The sequence below is a fragment of the Lissotriton helveticus genome, chromosome 5_1 (assembly GCF_964261635.1).
Source record: "Lissotriton helveticus chromosome 5_1, aLisHel1.1, whole genome shotgun sequence".
Lineage (NCBI taxonomy): Eukaryota > Metazoa > Chordata > Amphibia > Caudata > Salamandridae > Lissotriton > Lissotriton helveticus.
In genome coordinates this window covers 2,012,035,733-2,012,055,213 of record NC_136065.1, presented here as the reverse complement: position 1 = coordinate 2,012,055,213, position 19,481 = coordinate 2,012,035,733, and the positions used below count along the sequence as shown (strand labels likewise).

The window sequence follows — 19,481 nt, the reverse complement described above, 5'->3', positions numbered from 1 at the left end:
GCGAGAATTTTGAGTAATAAACATCACAGGAGTGTGCCCACTAGAGGGCGAAACTTGATATAATCACCAAGGCAAACCAGACCCACATATATCTGTATTAATGATGCGGATAGGGTGAGGCACTAATATGTGTGCATGTGAATGTAAATGTAAATTTAAATGTGTAAAAAATGTGTTCTGAAATTCAAATTGGATTGTATAAAGAATGAAACTACGACACCCATAACTCTGAGCGAGAATGACAGGAAGTCATGTAGAAACCATGTGACTTTGTATAAACCACTCCTTTAAGTAGTTAGTGGAGAGAGTGAATATTGACCGTGATCAAGCTGTCGGTTGGCGGCGAAACGCGTTGGTAATTTACACGGAGAATTATGGAGAAATAAAGAATTTGAAAGCCAGATCCTGACGAGTGCGTGTTCATTTTCCTGCAAAGGAGTTTTTGGATATGGATATATATATATATATATATATATATATATATACATATACATACATATATATATATATACATATACATACACACACACAAACAAACAACCACAATCAAATATTCTGGCAACGTGCAATTTTCCTTATTGTGGTTATTTTAAAAGACCCAGAAATGTTTGCTTGTCGGTCGGAGTATTCTTAAATTGTTAATTACAAAATTCTTGCTTGTGCGTTCAGTTTTTACAGATATATATATATATATATATACACACACACACACGTCTTGTTTATCACTGTACATCCAACACACGTTTTACTCCTGTTGCTGAAGTGCTTGGTGCTTTTTCAAGGCTTCTAAAGAATTTTTTTTTTAACCTATCATGTAGTGAACAGGATAGGATTTCAATGTGGACTATTAGCTTTTGTAATCAATGACAATAACTGAATTATCCTAATATTCATTTGGGTCGGATAAGGATTATACCAAAAAGATATAAACCTTTTGATGTATGTATTCTCTGGGGTCCTTCAGTGAATTCTTGTCCGGTCTTTGGAGACAGCAAAAGAATCACTGAAGGACATATACTAAGTCTCTGAAGACTTTCAATAGCCACTGCCTCACTTTACTAAACTGCTTTTCACAGAACACGGTGTAGGCCAGGTGAAAGCACAAAGACCTATCAGTCATTTGAACTTTCCTTGAAACTCAAGATTTAACAGGAAGCAAAAATATCTTCATCTTCTGACAGGTGCTATTTATTGCAAGATAACATTTTTCTTGTATTGGGGGCACGCTGAGAACCAAGTTTAATTTTTTACAGTGGCTATCATGAAACTGTGGAAATAAAATCCCCTCCCTTAATCTACCCTCCTAGTGCAATAGAGGAACTTGGCTTTGCACAATTAAGCTTTTTGTGGAGGAGGTCCTTTGGTTTTGTGGAGCAAATTATAAGTTAACCATCTATATTCAAGTCTGCACTACTACATTTTCATACTTACATTAATCTTGTCAAATGTGGACTATAGCAAACAAAACATTTACTAGCCCTGCATACACCATGACATCTAGTTAAAGTGCCACCTTTCAGCTGGACCCACATATACAGTACAAGAAGGTCATATGTCCAAGTTTCGCCCCTCAAAAAAAAGACAGCCAAAATCGCATCAACAAATATTTAATATTTCACAGACAAGCCAAGCAGCTCAGCCACTGGCAAGTAAGCCATCAGCAAATACATTCATTGCGGGAGTGTGCACCAGCATGGGTGTATACAAAACAGATCCAAGCCAGGGTAAAACTTGGATATCAATGGGGCATCCCTTCTGGGGGTGACTTCTTAAAACTTAAATCACTGGCATGAACTATTTAAGACTTCTATACTTCAAAAGAAGTACAATCAGTAGATTTTATTTCTAGAGGCGACACTGCTAGTCAGAGCAGGTAAATTGTAAGGACATTTGTTCCAACCAAGTCAAAAACATCATCCTGCTGTGAAAAATCAGATACCACCTATCTGAAACTAAATATTTAAAGCGCTGAATATTTTACGAACCTTTGGAAAGATGTTCTTGGAAGACAGTTTCCCCTCCACTGCACTATTTTATATTTTTCATCACATTCTGCTGTGCTAGTGGCACAGAAAGAACTTCCATTTGGACCTATCCTTTTGTGAAGCACTTCAAGGAGTTGCCAATTAACCATCGGATGCATCAAGCCATTACTGGTTTGTGCCCCATTTAATCTCATTATGGATGTGCTCTGAAAGTAAGAGCAATACACAATACCTTCTGCTGGGGAAAAAAAGTCAGGTAAATAAAAAACCCAAGCAAGTGTGGCTGCTAATAAAAGATAGTTGTGTGAAACTGTGATGGTTAAAAACTCTACTTGGCTAACATGGCAGATAAATAACAGTTAAAACGATGGCCCACGGCATACTGCTCACCGACTTCCGGACACAAACCACAAGTTTAGTGGTTCAAAACTGCCACAGTCGGATGGCCGGTAATGATCTCACAAACTGTTGCAAAGTCTGACAAATACATGGCTGGCCTATCAGCTGCTACCAAACCTCTCCACACTCCGGAAAACAGCAGTGTGTCCTGTGATCATATGTTGCAGGTGCACTGTCTCAACAGTCATATGAGCAGTTTGACAAGCTACTCCTGTCTCAACAGTCATATGAGCAGTTTGACAAGCTACTCCTGGCTCAAGCAAGAGTAGACCTTTCCCCTGGATGAGACAGATGTCTTGAGATTTTACAACCAGGTCCTCTCTCCAATTGTTCTACTCGTTGGAATGTTTTTTTCTTCTCGTCTCGGAAGTCTCTGCCAGCCTTGGAAACCCAGCATGCTCTTAAAATATCGTTTGTTGCATAAGGCATCAGAAAACCTCTGGAGTTCACAGACATTTCCCTAGAGCAGTCACATATTTAACTTTCACATGCCATTGAAGTTTTCATGCACAGTGAAGGCTTCCTTCCTACACAACGCTGAACTTCAGGGGAATAGAAAAAAAACATTCTGTGACTAGATCTGCAATGAAAGAAAGAACTGATATTCCAGTTGCCTCTAGCATTATTACCGCTTAGGTTGGCACAGTCAAGTGGGAAGAGGCTTTTCATGCCATTTGATGTAATAAAACATGCAGATGAAATATTGGCCGTTGGTATTACAGGAACACATCGTTGCTGAGCACACAAAACACCTTGGAGACTCATGCTCCCATCACAATAAGTCACTACCGTCCCCTCCCGCAGTCAGCAGCATGGACCAATACGGATGCTCCTTTGCATCAACATTAGCTGCAGCCTTGAGGAACAGGCACTTGTGATTCCACAAACGAGGTCTGTACGATGCCAGTAGGCAAACACCCGCCTCTTAGTAATAAACAGCCCAATGGGGCAGGAAAGTACAATGTCAAAAAACAGAGAAACAAATTTAAGTCCCCCACGCACCAAAATCACTGGGGGAGATAGCCATAATAAAAAGAAATCACTTAAGGATTCAGAGGGGATTTCAAAAGGGAAGAGAAAAGGAAAACCTGAGATAAGAGAAAGAAGGAAAAGGACTGTACAAAAAGGGATGGGCTGAAGGATAGGAAGGTTTCCAAGTGGGAATGAAGCAAATATGAGAGGTGAAAAAGAGGGGATAATGTGTGTGCGGGGGTAAGGGGCTAATCAGTCAGATATGATCATATAGGAGAGAAGTACATCAGCAAGCTTTGCCCATCTGCAGCAGCTGGGGCTTCGACCCTTCAGGGAGCAGACGGAAGGCTCGACTCTGGAAGACCTTGTCTCAGACTCCTCCCTCTCTTGGGGCTATAAACGTTTGAAGTCCCTCCTCCCTCTTTCAGTGCTGCATGGGTCCCTGGCAGGAGCCAGCGTCTCCCTGCTGTGGGCCGCCACCTTCACTCTGCACTGGCCCTTTCTTGTGACCACGAACGCAATGGGCATTCCCACAACCGTCATCTTCGTCCTCGCTTTCAGTGGAGCTCTCACCAAACGCACGTGGCTTTTCATAGATGCAACAACCTGCAGGAAAGGGAAGACAGGAAATGTGTCAGATGGAACCAGAGAATGGGAGAGAGAAAAAAAGTAAAGAGGAATCCAAATCTTTTCAACAGGATGAACTGTGGGAGGGAGAATTGGGGAGATAACCTGAAAAAGCAAAATAAAAATGTGAAAGACGCTAACTGAAAATTACTAATGGATATATTGAGAGCAGAGGAAAAGAACAAATAAAAGTAGAGGAAAAGGGAGGAATGGAATAAGTGCCAAAGAGTTGGAAGAAAATGATTAAGTGGAGAAGGAGAAATGTAGATTTTAAAGTGGGCAGCGAGGGTCAACAAAATAAAAGAACTAAGAAAGGCAAAAAGAGAAAGAAGAAAGACAGGGCACTAAAGCAAAAGATAGAGGTGGCAATAGGGAGAACCAGCATAAGAAAAAGGTAATTGGGCACTACCAAGTATTTAAAAAAAGGTTTGTTTACTTAACTCAGTCTCGCATGAACAAAACACGCTTTATACAAGAACAGGTCATGGTACATAGGATAATAAAGAGACTGTACGATTAACATACGAGACAGAAGACAGAATAAACACAAAATATAATAGGAAGCTATGAATGCCCATCACAAACATCAGATGTGACTAGAAAGCCAAGTAGAAGATTATAGTGACTGCGCAGGGTTCTCACTGATTGCTTCAGAACATGGTGGATATGTATATAATAATCATTTTAAACTCGGCGAGAGAGTATGGTCCTAAAGGAAGGGCATTCATTAGAGTGTAACCAGTAAGTGAAAGCAGCGAAAATTAAACTTAATGGAAACACCAAGGGTTTAGAACAGCTAAAGAGGGAAGCCTAGTCTTTTAGCTTGGTCCGCGCTATAGATATAGTGAAGACACACACAAACATACAGTGCAATGCTCAAGAGGGAGAATGGTAGGAAACACGTTATTAACTAAAGGGGGGACACGTAATGAACGGTCTTGAAAACTATGCCTGGAATTGAAACTGAATTTTGCTGCATGAGGAGGAAGAGTCTACCGATCAGGAAATCCACAATGAAGCGAGAAGGCATATTTCAATATTTATAACATTAAAGGGGAAAGGCGGAATATATTGGAAAGCTTTTATGGAAATTATTGAAGTACTCTCAAGTCAAGAGTATCGGAGAAATGTAGTGGTATAGTTTATGAAATGGAGGCAGATTTATTATTGAGCACTGCATATTTTGAAGCCACAGTTTATTAGGATGTGCACAGGATAGGCACATTTGTGTTCAAGAACACAGGTTTCTGGCACAGGGAAAGACCATGTTAGGTGGAAAAGAACGGAGTCAAGGAAGATAGGTCTGAAGGAGGGTTGTTAATGAACCGCTCCCAACCTACCAGGACAAGAGGGACAGTTGGGAGGGATTGAGCGTTTTACAGGGGAGCCTTATACAGAGACACCCCCACATATTGTATGAAGTTTAACAGAAGGGATTCCTGCTTTGGGAGATAGTGCTCCTCCTATAATGAATTCCTTGGGAATAACCACTGTTCTGCTGAAAAGCTATGTGTGTACCCCTTTTCGGCACAGCATCCTTTAACCCAGCTCTTAGACGTAACCTTGCACCCACCTTAAAATATCATTGGGTTCTAATATGACCTCGCTTCTTGGGAAGGCAATACATGGCACATTTATGGGATTGCCTCTCGGAGGATTTCGTGGCATCTGACTTTTAGCTCTCTGAATGGGGGACATGTCGGGAATAACTGCAAATCAGACCCCATAAAAGGTGAACCATTATGGATGCCTACCAGACCATGAGGTGTTGTGCCCTGAATCTGGAGATAGCTGTGGGCGAGACCTATACAACAGTGGTTTAGGCTATAAACACCATAATCTTATATACTGGTTCAAATTTCGTGCCTTCTTGTTTAAAACGTAGTGTGTGTTGTTTTTGTAACAGGAATGATTAAAAAATATAGAAAAAAATTAGATTAGGTTACTTTATGGCCAAAAAACATTTGATTTCTTTCAAGGACATGCATTTTCTCGTGATGGGTATAACAGAAACACATCGAAAAAGGGAATCATTCAACAAAAATCATCTTGGAAGGAATTAAATACAAGTAAATCCCTGAGAAACTTTAGGATTGAAAAGAGAACAGTTTCTTCATCTAAGTAGCGGGGGAAAGTACCATGTGGATTATATGCTTTTAGTAGAAGCACTATGGGGCGCGGATCTGTATCAATATGGAATACATTAACTAATATTTATTTATATATCAAGTTGGATGAGTGAAGTACAAAATCTTTTCTAGCACGTTTACAGCCTTAAACGTTGTTTGTGCGTGTGTGGTATTTGTCATTTGTAACGCGCACGCTAAAGTGTCCCGGCACGAGCCTGTAGGTAGGAAAGAGGCGGCGGCTAGATGAATAGGAATGTTTTGAGCCTTTTCCTGAAAATCCAGAGGGAGAAGGTTCCAGACAAAGATGCCCTAAAAGCAAGAGAGCTCCCACCCATTCTCTTAAGTCGAAATCTAGGGACACAGGCGAGAAGCTGAGTCGCAGAGCACAGCTGCCTGGTAGGAATATAGAGCCTGAACGTTTTCGCAGGTCTATGTACAGGGGCGTACATAGAGTGCTGAATGTGCCAGGACCAGGGATTTAAAAGTAATCCTCTCCAGTATGGGCAACAAGTAGAGGTCCTGCAAGTGTTGTCTCACACTGGTCTTTATAGGGACATTAAGGAGAGTTATGGCAGCGGCATTCTGAACCACCTGCAGTTTGTTCAGACGGTAGCCGGGCAAACCTACATATAAGGCATTGGCATAATCCAGGCACGAGGATACCAGTGCACGGATAAGTTTCCCTAGCTGACCTAGGAAGAAGAGGAAGGAACTTTAAGGATTTCAAAATGTCAAATAATTGGCCAGTGAACTTGTTGATCTGAGTGGAGAAGTTCAACTTCTTGTCAATCCAAATTTTATTACAAGACCGGAGGCTACCATTATGCAAATACTTTTATTTGCTGCCCAACATGCAGCCCTTTAAAGAATGTTAATACATCACAATATATAGAACATTAACATCATAAGAAGACAGTGCACACTCCCATCTTCCTCTTTTGTTCGCTGATCCCGACACTGCTAAGTACACCTTTCCATTCGTGGCATTACAGTTTAATTGCATCTTGATTATTGATTTAGTTTTCGTATTTACATTAGGGTGATGAGGTCCAATACTAAATTAAGCTAATAAACTCATCTTACCGTGCCTCGTTAATTTCCTGTAATTAACCTTTCCTTTACAGCTTGCCATCCTCCCCGGTCCAATTTATGGCGGGAATGGCTTGTACTTCATTTATTCTTCAGATCGGTTTACCATTGTTTGAAAACGCAGGTAAGCGTACTTTCAATTTTCCACTGTTCCGCTCTGCGGCTTCTGTTTAACACGTTCGGCTGCTCCGGCCAATCTTGGGCCTTAAGCCCGCTTAGTGGTCTTCATGATCATTTGTTGGGCTTCGAGCGCTGCTAAATAAAAAAACAAAAATAAAAATAAAGGAGGAAACAAGACCGGGAGCAACGCCTGAGCCTCTTGACTTCCCAGCGACATGCTGGGAGACGCGAGAGCGAGCCAATGTTCCCTCGTGCGTCATTGGTAACGCGTCGCTCTCCTCCGGCTCTGCGCCAGGTTAACTAGGTTGCGGCTCCTCGTTTGAGCGCGTGACTGTGCCTGGTTGAGTCGGAGCCTCTTTCAGTCTCCCTTTGCCCAATTCAGGATTTAACTAGCGCAATCACCACCAAGTGGCCATCTAAATACACTGCAATTGACTTTTAAGTCATTTTAAAGCAAAGTAAGGAATTTGGCACTTTAAGAGAGCGTGCTGATCCACAGTGCGATACCTTCTCAAACTGAGTAGGCCTTATTAAAGGGCCCTTTATACATTACATTTCAAGACATCTGGATTAAAGAGATGGATGTGGACGCTAACAACCCCCAGCAGCCCCCTACGGAGCTGCTGGGTGATACCTTGAAGAGGTTCATTGGAGGAAGAACTCAAGTCCTCCGTCAAGGAAGCAGTTGACACTGCCTTAACTAAAAGGAAGAGGGTGTCCCGTCGAGGAGATTTACTTTTCTCTCTTAGACGGAGACTCTCCCTCTACCTCTGGACGTAAAAAAGGGGGAAAAGTTTCCCAATAAAGGAAACTTGAGAATGAAGCATTTCCCCATGCAATCGATTTTGGTAGCCCTCGCGGTACAATAGATGTTGGTGCTCATGGTAACGCAAGAGAGAAATCCCAATACCTTGGGACAGAGAGAAGAGTTTCCTGTAGCGGCATGATAGAACGAGGTATCCTTTACGGTGCATATGATTGACGATTCCTTACATACTCATCGCGTATCACTGGATTATGAGGATTCGGAAATGGATGAGTTAATTTTCAATCCTCAAGATACATTGGATGATCTCGATGAGGACCTGCATCAGCCTTCCACCTCAACCTCTATTGTCAAGGACCCCCTTGGTGGAGAGGTTTAACCCTACTGCTATTCGCCACCCCGCAGTTCAGAATAGTGGCCAATGGACAAAATCGGAAAATACCTTTCTCAGTTGGTGAAAAAGCCTCTGGATATGGAAACATGTAACTTGCTGCGCAATGAGTGCCCTTGTCCCTCCCCGGAGGACAAGGTTTGCAACACCCCCAATCTGGACCCCAAACTGATCACCTTCCTCTTTAAATATGGGAGGGACCCCAGAAAGGGAATCGAAAAATGTCTGAAGCAATGCCAAGACAAATTTTTTGATGTACTTGGTCCTTGTCGAACATCCTTGACATGAAAGAAGAGGCTAGGACCAATGATACCACCGGTCAACATCTACCTCCTAAGAGGTTGGTCACGACAAGCAATCTGCTTCGTTGGTAACGCTAATGCCAACCTCATTACTGAGCGCAGGAAAGCAGTTCTGCTGAGAATAAACCCAAAGCTCCGCAACCTGTACACTAAAGAGGACACAAGTGACACCAAGGAACTCCTATTTGGAGACAATTTCGTAAAATCTCTGGGCAAATATGTATCAACCTTTAGCGCGTTCAGCAGGACTCAGTCAAGCATGCACAGAGTTTTTGGGGGCCGCCCACTTTTTGGGAGGGCTGACAGGAGGGGACAGCTGTCAGCTGCAACACCTACAGGTCCCAATTTTACCCCCAAGACATTTCAATAGAGGCTACCGCTCCAACTCCAACTTCTACCCCCAGAGAGGGAGGGGTCAAGATCCTGTGGCAGTAGAGCCAGATCCTCCAATCAAACCTACCAAGGTAAGTCCGAAGTCTACTATCCCTTCAAGGGTGGCAGGAAGACAAACACTTTGCACACAATTGGTTAAGAATTAATCACGACCCCTGGGTTCTAGAAACTATAGGGGGTCAAGATAGATTTTTGGTAAGAACCATTCCAAAGAAAAATTCCAAGCGAGATGTTTCTAGACACAGAGAAGGCAAAGCTGATAGAATTAGAGATTTCCCAAATGCTAGACAAGGGAGCATTATAAAGATCCCCTTATCAGAGATCTCAAAGGGGTTTTTAAGTACTAAAAAAGAAAAGGGTTGGCGTCCCGTCATAAACCTAAAATATTTTAACAAGTTTCTAATGTACAGACATTTGAAGATGGAGGGTATCCATCTTTTGAGGGACATTTTGCAAACCAAGGATCGGCTGGTAAAATTGGATCTCAAAGATGCCTATTTTACGATCACCATAGATGAGAACTGTCGAAAATACCTTTGTTTTACTTGGAAAGGAACTCTATTAGTTCCAGTGTCTCCCCTTTGGCACCTTGGTGTTTCACCAAGGTCCTCCGGCCAGTGGTCAGTTATCTCAGGGAGATAGGAGTTCGTCAAATTATTTACCTAGGCAATATTCTCATTATGTCTCAAGACAAACTGGAAATTCTCAAACACTTACAAATGACTTTAGACCTTCTTCAGAATCTAGGATACATCATAAATACAGAGAAAACCATCATGGTCCTGACACAGGAGTTGGAATTCTTTGGTTTCCAGATAAATACTGTTCTCTCCAACCTAATTCTATCACGCCCGAAGGTTGCCAAGATAAAGAAACGTGTCTTATCTTATCGAAATTATTAATCCGTCTGAAAGACCTAGCCAGGGTCCTGTCATCCTCTATCCAGGCTATTTCACCCAGCCCTCTTCATTACAAGGGTATGCAAAGATTAAAAGCGGCTTGAGGAAAGGTCTGTGGTACGAAGCATCAGTTCCTCTCCCGAAACACACTCGAGAGGATCTTCGCTGGTGGTTGAAGAACCACCAAGCATGGAACGGAAAAGCTATTTTCGAAATGCTTCAGATTTTATTCTAGAAGCGGATGCGAGAAACCGTGGTTAGGGTGCTCGCCTAAACAATTTAGAGACAGGGGGAGGAGGTCCTTAGAGGAACAATCCCTACACATAAAATCTCATTAGATGTTGGCAGCTTTGAATGCACTTATGAGCTTCAAAGAATTTCTAAAGAACTCCAATACCTTCATCTGCCTGGACAATTTTTTTGCTAACTCATATATAAATTGCCCTAGGGGGGGCACGAGATCCAAGAATCTTTCAGATATTGCCAAACTGATCTGGTATTTTTGTTGGGATCAAAAGATTACTCTCAGGGTGGAATTCATTCCGGGAATTCAAAATCTGAGGGCAGACTGGAATTCTTGTTTTCTCCACGATTCCAGCGATTGGAAATTGAATTCCAAAGCATTTTCCCTAATTCAGGAAAGATGGGGCCCAGTTCACATAGACCTGTTCGCCAGAAGACTAACTCACCAAGTTCAGAGATACTTCAGCTATAGACCAGACCTGAATAAGTCAAGGGTCAATGCCTTTCTCCCATATTGAGAGGGGATCAAAGGTTACACCTTTCCCCCTTTCTCAGAGACTGTTGTAGAAAGTGAGACTGGAGTCATGCTCCATCATTCTCTCAACACCCTTTTGGAAATCTCAGGTTTGGTTTCCCGGGGTACTGGAGTTAGCTGTAGAATTCCAGCGGATGATCCCATCATCCTCAGGCCTACTCCAGGGTCCAGAGGGAGAAGAACATCCTTTGGTTCTAGAAGAGAGGATGAACCTTCTTGCTTGGAGGATTTCAGGGTTTCAGGCAGATATTCTTACCTTTCAGGAGAGGCTAAGAGCCTTTCGGAAGATTCGTGGGCACCAGGAAAAGATACACGGGTGTTTGGAAAAAGTGGTCTTTTTAATGCATGGAAAGGCATCTGGATCCCTCACAGAGCTATCTACAACAGGTAGCTAATTATCTTGCCCATCTCTTGGAGTCAAGTCTCTCCTATAGAACGATCAACTGCTACAGATCAGCAATTTCCTCGGGCCATGGCTGGATTAATAATCTTGCAATAGGTAGAAACCCTTTCATCAAAGGGGTTATGAAGGTTATTAGATTAAGGAGACCGCCTAAGGCTTGTTACGAATCCCTTTGGGACGTTAACCTAATTTTTAATCTATTTCTTTCCTGGCCTGTTAACTATTTACTCTCCCTTAAAAGGATCGCCATGAAATGGACAACTCTGGTCTGATTTCCTGTAGAAGGGTCGCAGACATTAAAGCTTTGGAACTTTCTACTAGGTTCTACTCCTCCGAATGTGTTCACTTCGATATTTGGAACAGAAGTAAAACAATGTCAGAATCTATTTTCTATCCTTTTTTTCCGGAGTTTGAAAAATTGTGATTATGACAATGAAATTTCAACATTTAGACCTTTTGGGACTGATCAACTTCTCCTGTCATATGTTAGTTCTTTTAGACCGGTTTCTTCAGCCCCACTATACCAGATGGGTCCGCATGAATCTGGCATATATCTCTCTAGATTCGGAGCTCAGTCCTCTAGGGGAGCAATGGCTAGTAAAAGTATTTTGGGCTGGGAGTTCCCTGCCCAAAATACTTATAGCCACTGATTGGTCAAATGCAGATACCAGCTCAAAGTTCTATTTGAGACCAATAGAGCATGTTAGCAGTGTAACTCTACATGGCTTTAAACATGCATCATGGTAGCCTACGGTCTTATAATGCAGAGAGAATCTTGATTTCATTAAAGACTAACGGAGGTTTGGGTCTGGTACTGTTTATCTTGATTATGCGGATATTGTATTTCTCTACACTTAACGTATTGTGCATTGTTATTATCTATTCGGTATAATCCGTCTCTATACCTTTTCACTATACAAGGTTTTTTATTTTTTCCTTAGATAACAATGTTTAGGAGCAACTGGAATGCCACTTTGTACGCCTGTCTCATTGCAGCCTAAAAGGAAGATGGGAGTGTGCACTGTCTTCTTATGATGACGTTAATGTTCTATTTATTGTGATGTAATAATATTCTTTAAGGGCTGCATATAAAAGTATTTGCATAATGTTAGCTTCCGTTAGTCTTTAATGAAATCAAGATTAACCACTGTATTGATAGTCTCTGCGATCAGAGACAGCAATCTAGCTGGGCAGGGATTTCCATCCACAAAGTTCAGGTCTACAACAGTCAGCAGAAAATAAGAAATAAATAATATGTTCCTGAAGTGGTGATGAACAATCTGGACTTATTTTTCAGCTTCCCATGGGTATTCGTCTAGAATGCCAAAGCAGCCGATGCACCCTATACTAAACGCTTAACATACACAAAGACATCACTTTTACAAATTTAAACCTCTTTTTACACTTTACATGAAAAAGAACGTACTATTGAGGCGTGTGAGATTGTTTGACTAAGTTTTAAGAGCATAAGCAGCCAGGTTTGCTTATTACAGTCACATTGTAGTTCAAATTAGCATGCCATTTGTCTGGTGTCGCCTGTCGGAAAAGGTGTTTCATATTTTACTGTGCACTAGAGGCTACAAACCCCTACCAGTTAGCAAGTTAAATCGCTTAATAGATAACATAAATAACTGGAAACTGCTGCCTTAGCTCTTGTTATTACTATTGCTGCTTAACTTGCTGTAAGGGCAACGTAGTGTTGTTGTACCTAATATCCAGTAGAATGTGATGAAGAAAAACCCTGTTGTGTGAATCCATTCTGTTCACTGACCCTACATGTCCTTTCCTATTATATTAAAGATAGACTGCCTTACAGAGTAAATATTGGGTGTTAGTCATTATGATGTGCAGAAACCAGACGTGAAACCAGCATGTTTGTAAACGTAGCTCAGCTGAAATTACGCACCCGTGACACACTATTAGAGTAACCAAAATATCTTGAGGCAGCAGTAGTGACATCCATACCCCCCCCCCCGGCTTCAAATGGCACAATGCCCCACGCTTTGCCATAGACGGCCCTGTATTTACTGCTTGTGCGCTTTGGTAAGAGGAAAATGCGAACTACATAAAACAAGCGCGCGCCTCGCACTCAAAGTAAAAAAAAACAAGTTTGAAGAAGGGGGAGGGGAGAGAGGAGGGGGCCTGTGCCAGTTTCCCTTTCGGGAGCGAGCAGGAACCATCTGTTAATTACAAACAGATAGTTTGAAAGCTCGCACTCGCAAGGGAATCGTCAAACATGCACGAGCTGCCACTCAAAGCAATAAAATGCGTGCACGCTTTTGACTGCCAAACTGAACTCGGTTTCTAAAGGTCTTCTTCCTATGCAGCATAGGCGAGACCTAAAAACAGATAAGAGTGTTAAGTGTCCCAATTCCAAGGTAAAAGAAACCCTGTGGTGTAACGTACCAAAAACAAGTATTAGTTTAACAATATCACTGTTCTGATTCTTGCCTTTTTTAGGTACGATAATGTAGGTGCAGGCATACGGTGCGATTAGGAATTAAAAAGACAGGTGGACTGAGAAGAGCTGAAATCATCTTCTAATCTAGTGCATTAAAACAAGTCCTACTCAAGTGATTATTTAAAAGAATCTTCATATTTTGTTCTTCCACTTTCAACAGCTTTTTTGCATGACAATTGCATTAGATAGATCGATCTAATTTTTAATGCACTAGATTAGAAGATGATTTCAGTTCAGTCTTTTTAATTCAGAACAGTGATGATAGATATAAACACAATCTTATTTTTATTTGTAATGTAAAAATGCATCCGTAAGATTTCAGCTACCATAACTTCAGATGGTATTTGCTATGATGACTATTATGCAAGTAAACGTGGCACCCCAACACTATAACCTCAGTACACTTCAAATTATGTGGGTGACAAACTAGCTACCTGCATACATTGTATTTATGAATGAAATGTGCTATTACTACATTTCTACTCGAATAATTGCTTAAAAAAAGATTCCTTCATACTTAAAAAAATATATTTATTTTCATTGTATGTCAACTGACTGATTGAAAGCCAATTTTAGTTCAAGTCTGAGGTTTGCATGGCACTCTAGGTGAGGGGCACAGCCTTTCAACTTCAATGGCCCCATGAATGGGGATCTTCTCTCTCCCCCCTCCTTTTTAACTTGTATATCTTTCTGCTTATTTTTGCACTGCAGAGGATGGAGGTCACGGTGTTTAATTACGCCGATGACCTCCAGCTCATTTTTAACCTCTCTGATTCCCCTGATTCTATTTATAATTTCCAGTCGGTGATGGTCTTTGTCAGGGATTGGATGCGCTTCAACCATCTCAAGCTCAACCCTGACAAGACCGAGCTCCTTCTCACTGGCGGTAAACTCAACCCCTGGTCTCCCATTTTCTGGCCCCCTTCTCTTGGTCCCTCCCCTTCTCTCTCTGTTAAAACCTTGGGGATCACTCTTAACCACCAACTCACTTTACACTCTCAGATCAGCACGGTGGTTTCGTCTTGTTTTTTCACCTTGCGCACCATTCGGAAGATCTCACGTTTTTCTTATTTCTCAGCCCTTAAACTGATCTTGATTGCTATGGTTCTCTCCCGTTTAGATTATGGGAATGTCCTGTACAATGGCGCCCCTGCATACACCATCCGACGGCTCCAACTGGTGCAGAACCAAGCCGCCCGCTTGGTATATGGCTTACCCAAATCACACCACACTACTCCCCTCCTAAGATCCCTTCATTGGCTCCCGATTAGAGAGAGGGCCCTTTTTAAGATGGGATGTATGACGTTTCAGGCCCTTGCGGGAACAGCTCCGTCTTTTATCAGGTCCAAAATCGTACCCTATATCCCCGTTCCTCTTCTCTGTCCCTTTTGGTGGTGCCCAGGTTCAAGAAGAGCAGAATGGGAGGCACTAAGTTCTCCGTCCTTGCTCCGCAATTTTGGAACTCTCTACCTCTCCAAATAAGATCATCATCATCTTACCTGGAGTTCCGCAGCACCCTAAAAACGTATTTGTTCTCACAGGCTCTTAATAACTAAATCATTCTTCCCTTTCACTCAGGAATCATTCTCAACAGGGCCATGAAACCGCCTGGTGTACGAGCGCTCAATAAATACTTTTAAATTCAAATTCAAATTCATGAAAGAAATAATGGGGATAGGGGAAGGTGGGGGTGTTGTGTATGCTACTCAATGCCCAAGTGGACTTTTCTGCACGGCACTGGAGAATTTTTTTTATATAAAAAGATTATTAATTTGTGATAAAGCAATCAATCACATCTCAGAAACAATACTGTAATTACAGTCCAGTTCCAGCGTACATCCTGCCCTGTTTACACATGATAATCTCTGGTTGTCTCTCCATGAAGAGGCATTAGTCCTGCTCCAGCGCACAGCAATGGTGAATCCTCTAGTACAGGCTAAATTCTTAGGACCTGCAGGGTGTAGTGCCGCCCATAATAGACATGTACCAACTCAACATTTTGCCACTCAAGTAACCCCTAAGATCCATCCACCCCACCCCCCAGACATGCCGCTTTCACCTGCCGTCCTGCACGGTATCGCTAATCAGTCCAACGGGACACCAGGCATGCTACTCCAGGTGATGCAGTTCCCAGCTGGGGCTACGCCGAGCAGGAGCCCCATCAGGCAGCTCAAGCCGGCGGGCATTCTCCCACAACTGGGTCTGCACCGTCAGGGGGTAAATCGTTATTTTCACTCTGCTGTTTTAATATCACCACTAATGCCACCCACGCCCTTGCTGCTTCTAGTGTCTTTTCACTCCCAGTTCTTCGGGCCATTTGCAGCCTTAAGATCCCTTCGCAGTCTATCCACTTTACAAACTCCCTTGTCGCATCGCAGCACGCTAGGGACATTTTTCGCCTTCTAGTGGCTATTAAGTTCTCGTTTGGCCAACACCAACCCCAAGTCTATAAATTTGCTAGTTACCTTACAATGTAAAAGGCAATACCCTGGTGTCAGCGATATGTCGCGTTCTGTCGTGTCCATTAAGCTAGTTGTCACCCTTCTCCAGAGCTTTCCCCAGAAGTGGGCAGTCCCAAAACATATGACCACCTTAATCGTTCCAGCTGCTATCCCTATATACCGACAAGCTAGGGAGGTCGAAGGCTCTGCCAGCCCCTCCCTCCACTGTTTACGGATAGCTGCTGTCAGGGCAGTATGTAAAAGGCAGTCCCCTCTTGGAGGATCGTATCGTTCTAACAGATCATTAAAAGGGAGCAAGGTATTGTCCTCAAACAGATCTCCAATAGTAGAGATACCCGCCACTTCCCATGTCCATAGCCTATGTCAGTCCCCACCATGAGGTAATGCCTCGCAGACCAATAGCGGGATCTCTGGTGTGTAAGAGATCTTATCAGTGCCCGTCCACAGGCCCGATTCCAACAACCGCGTACTGCCCAAAGGTCCGATGGAACCGCCCCATCTCTCAAAGGGAGGCCTAGCGGCATACGAGATAGCAGCCGCAAATCTGGAATCATCCACAAATCTGGAATAAGCCCCCAAGGTCCTCTGCGTTGCGGAGTCGACCCTCCATTCACTTCGTAAACCACTGCAATTGCGCTGCATGGTAATAGGCTTCGAATCCGGCTCCGTGAAGCCCCCTTCCGCCCTGAGTCTCATCATGGTGGCGAGCGCCACTCTTCGCCTCCCGGTGCCCCACAAAAACCCTGCGATCAGAGTGTTGAGTGAGCAAATCTGCAGGGTTGTGATATTCGATTTTAACCCCCAGATAAGTCAGACATCTGTTTCCCCACACCAACGCTGCTGTTTCTTGTGGGCCAACTCTCTTCGCGAGTGCAGGGAAAAGGCTGGTCTCAGTCCAGTTTACCTTAAGTCCCATAACTCTTCCCAGTTTACTCAGCAGATCTTTGGCTCCTCGTAAGGCCTCCCCTGAGTTAGCCAGAAACATCGGGAGCTCATGCGCATTTAATTCTATAAAGTGGAGCTGCCCAATCACCTCCAATCCCGGATAGCTTGCAGCCTGATCTAGCGCGTACCGCCAAAGGTTCCCCCGCCAACGTGAACAAGAGGGGAGACAACGGACAACCTTGTCTCGTTCCCCTGCCCACTTCACAGGCATCCGAATCAGCCCTCCCTTCGGAACTCTAGCAGTAGAATTGTCATACACAATTGCCGTCCAAGCTACGAAATCTTTTCCCAGCCCGTGAGCTCTCAGAACTCTAAAAAGATAGGGCCACTCGAGGCTATCAAAGGCTTTTTCAATGTCGATTGATAAAATGCATGGCTTCTCTTTGTTGTACGTGGTCGCTGGTGTCTTATTCCTCGCCATGTACTTGATGGCACTCTGTATCTCTCCGATGTGGACTTCCCTCCCTAGGGCCTCCGCAGCTTCACCATCAATCTGAGGAAGTTCTACGTCCTCTAGGAATCCTGCCTCCTCTTGTAATGTTGGATCAAGCCTACTTTCGTACAGGTCAGTGTAGTATTCCTAAAAATGGAGATTAATATCCTGCTGATTATAATAAACCTAGTCATTCCGCCCCTGCAGTTCCAGGATAGTCACCCCTCTGCCTGCTGGGTTGGCCAGGCAAGCCAGCAACGCTACAAATGTATCTCTTTCAGCAGGGGCCTCAGTTTGTTTATCCACCCTCTCCGGTCTCTCCTTCTCTACCTCCCTAAGCCGCTGTTCCGCGTTCTGTACATCCGCAGGGAACCTTCCGCACCCCACCACTTCACCAATGCCACAGCCCCTAATAACGGTTTTAAAAGCATCCCATTCAATAAGTGGGCTGATCGCTGTGTTGGTATTTGCGAGGAAATAATCATCAATAGCAGTATGTATCGTAGCCCAAATCACCTGGTCCTCCAACACGTCCGGCCTCCACCACCAGCTAGGGATTGTAGGCAGAGTCCATACCCAGTCTAAGGACACAAGCAGAGGGTTATGATCAGAAATATTCCTAGTCAAGTATTCACTTAGGGTGACCCCTCCATGAACATCCAGGGAGCAAAGGACCGAGTCTACCCGAACGTGTAAATCGCGTAGGGCAGAAAAATAGGAATAGTCCCTCTCCCACGGCTGTTGAGCTCTCCAGGTGTCCGGCAGTCCCCAGTGGTGCTGCCAGTCCCGCTGAGCCTCAGCAATTGTGTGTGTGGGAGCGTCAGGAAGCGGCGGGTGGGATCGGTCTAAACTGACATCGGTAACGCTATTAAAATCTCCCCCCATTAGCACTGAGCCAGTTAACACCGATGCCAGTGTCTGTGAGAGGTGAGCTAGAAATGCAGGCTGATCCATGTTAGGGCATAAATACTCCCTACTGCTATATTCCTTACGTTCAGTCTCCCCGAAACTACCACAAATCTGTCCTCTGGATCTAATATTTGCCGAACACACTGGAAAAGGACTCCCGCCCGCACCCAGATCAGAGTCCCCTGGCAAAGGCGGAGTATGTAGTATAAAACACCTGCCCCCTCCTCCATAGTCACTGTAATGCTACTCCGTCTTTCTGCGATAAGTGGGTTTCCTGCAATAGCGTAATCTGTACCCCTCTCCTAATCAAATATGCATGTATTGTATGCTGCCGGTTCATGGTGTGCATCTCCCTAACGTTCCAAGGGATACATTTAATACCTATGGCGATCCCATTTTGTAACCTGCGTCCTACCCTGGAACAGCCTCCCCCTAGCGACATGCCTGGACCCACACCCCATTCCCTCAACAATAGGAACTCCCCCTCCCCAGGACAGGTACAAACAAACAAGGTCCTATCGAAACTAATGCGCATGAACTGCTATTCATAACAGGTGGCGGGGCTCAAGTCGACCCTGTAGGACCCAGATCTCCCCCAGACCCCTCCCCCACTCTCTTAGTTTAGATGGTGGCCCCAATCTTCTCCGACAGTGTCCCCAGGTTGCCACCATTAGGCGCAGGTCTTATTCAAGGTAATTTCCCCAATAGCAAGTAACCCATTTTCATAGGACCTGATGTGCGGGCTTCAGATTATGTCTGTAAGTTCAGTAGCTGACTCCCCATGCACGCTGCTCGACCGTGACCTCCAGGAGCCGCCAATGTCATGTTTACTAGTATTTCCGTTCAGGCTTGTGTCTCCCTGGCTCATTTCCGCCACCGCATTTACAGCTTTGTCTCGCTCCAGCTGGCTCCCCTTCTGAGAAGGAGCTCTCGGAAGAGGCGGAGGAGTGTTCAGCTCTCGCTGGGATGAGCCCTGTGATGTAGTAGGAGTTCCAGCCTTCCGTCGGGTCTCTAGCCA

General features: G+C 43.8%; 1 protein-coding gene across 1 annotated transcript in view; it reads right to left on the bottom strand.

Moving 5' to 3' along the window:
- Positions 1-1,591: 1,591 nt before the first annotated feature.
- The window catches only part of PPP1R11 (protein phosphatase 1 regulatory inhibitor subunit 11), a 112,865-nt gene continuing 94,975 nt past the window's right edge, over positions 1,592-19,481 (bottom strand). Inside the window, exon 3 of the mRNA XM_078645773.1 lies at positions 1,592-3,962. Within this exon, the coding sequence (XP_078501899.1) occupies positions 3,781-3,962 (182 nt within the window). The 3' untranslated portion in view covers positions 1,592-3,780. The remainder of the gene's footprint in view (positions 3,963-19,481) is intronic.